General features: G+C 50.0%; 1 protein-coding gene across 1 annotated transcript; it reads right to left on the bottom strand.

The window, feature by feature from the left end:
* Window positions 1–310: 310 nt before the first annotated feature.
* H310_02780 (hypothetical protein) lies at window positions 311–969 on the bottom strand (the record flags this gene model as incomplete). The annotated part of the gene is made up of 2 exons (XM_008866416.1): window positions 311–554; window positions 584–969. 2 exons carry the CDS (start codon window positions 967–969, stop codon window positions 311–313), a joined length of 630 nt encoding a protein of 209 aa, XP_008864638.1.
* Window positions 970–1,760: the final 791 nt, after the last annotated feature.

Raw genomic sequence — 1,760 nt, 5'->3', positions numbered from 1 at the left:
ACCAACCACACCGAATGCACACACGATTGAGGGGCCAGAAGTACTCCCACCGATAGCAAAGGTAGCAGCACCCTTTCGCAGAGAATGAGTGCCGACGGATTCTGCCACAGCTGGAAGTGCATTACCGACGAGCTCAGATAGACGACCTCACAGCGATCTCGCTGTGAGGCACCAGGAAAGAGCTTGCCGGAGTCGTGCTCGGTGTTGCAGGCCCAGTACATCGCCATGGCAAGAATGCAGCAAGACTCGGGATCTTTGGATTGGCGTACACGTGTTTGGGGTCTCGGCGCTTTGTCCCACCTTGGTCAGTCTACGACTTGTAAAACGTGACCCCAAGCGCATCGCCCTCGGCTGTGAAGTGATCGATTCGAATGGCCGCCGTCGAACTTGAACGGCACATCAAATTCCACGACAAAATCAGGAACAAGTGTGTAAAGCCTGCGTCTGCCATCATCATGCTTGCCTTGCACAGCTCGAGATAATGGTGGTGTCGGAGCGGTTGCTTGGTACCGGCCTTGATAGCACCAGCTTGGGTCTCAGTTGCACACAGCCGCCTGGTACGTTTTCACCAGCATATCAATACATTTGGGATAGCCAAAATTTGCCTTGAAAGGTGACGGTGGCATCGCTTGCAAACTCAGGTGGGGGCACCACGTTGCGCTTATTGTAGTAGTCTCTCAGCGCGGAGCGGTAGCCGGATAGCGTGGAGAGGGACACGCCTGCAACTTTGTACTTGTAGAGCACAAACTCAGTAAAATCAGTGTAGCCAAAGACGTCAAGTTTGATCAAGCCATCGTCATCGACCATGAACTCACGGCCAGACGATATGAGCCATTTCATGATTTGGGTCATGCCACTACGGTAGCCCTTCTTCGAACTGTCGGCCAGTCGATTGTCCCGAAGGTCTTGTACCGTTGTGGTTTGCTGACGTATCGACGACAGCGCTTCGCCTTGAGAAGCGTCTGCCATTTCCGAGTCAATACTTGCCAATCAATCCAGACAGGACCTCCTGTCCGACTATCTTATGTCAATTTCGAACGTCTAATTCTGTCTTCGAGTTTGTATTGAATACGTTTTAAAATGAACTTTAAAGTCGGACGCCAAGTCCGACGATGACTTGATATCCGGTATACCTTCCGACTTTTTTTCACTAATGGAAAGTGATTGATTAAGCCGGGGTAAAGCTAGACTTCGAGCATGTTCGCTTTCTAGAAATTCTGCATTAGGCAGCGCTAGGGCGATGTTGCTTCCACTAGCTTTCACTTGCGCAAGGCTCATGTAACATGCATAATGGGCAGATTATGTATGACGTGGCCTTAAGTCGATATATGATTTGTGGATCAAATATTTCACGCCGATATGGCTCAACAGGTACTGCCCCGTATACTCACAAAAGGAGAACAGGTAGAGCTGAAGTGAGGTGGAGCTGGTCAGAGGGACGCTGGCTGAGGCGGCATACAACATTGAGAAGGTGCGAAATAATCTCCGTTTAAGTGAGTGGTTTGGGGTTGCGGGGTTCTTGATGTGGTGTTGTTGGGCGTCTGCGGCGGGGAAGGCGGCGGATATTCGTTGGGTTCGTTGGGTTCGTAACCAATTGAGTGTGAATACAAACGAGATTTAGCCGAGGTCAAGCTAGATTGCGAGAAAATTCCAGAGATTCGCAATACAGTGGCCGTCAGAATGGTTAGCCACTTTTTACTTCGAGGTGATTGTGAATAGCGTCATGTGATTGGATCCAGTAATTCGAACTACGGCATATT

Source organism: Aphanomyces invadans (assembly GCF_000520115.1).
Source record: "Aphanomyces invadans strain NJM9701 unplaced genomic scaffold supercont1.4, whole genome shotgun sequence".
NCBI lineage: Eukaryota > Oomycota > Saprolegniomycetes > Saprolegniales > Verrucalvaceae > Aphanomyces > Aphanomyces invadans.
This window is presented reverse-complemented; position numbering and strand designations above follow the sequence as displayed.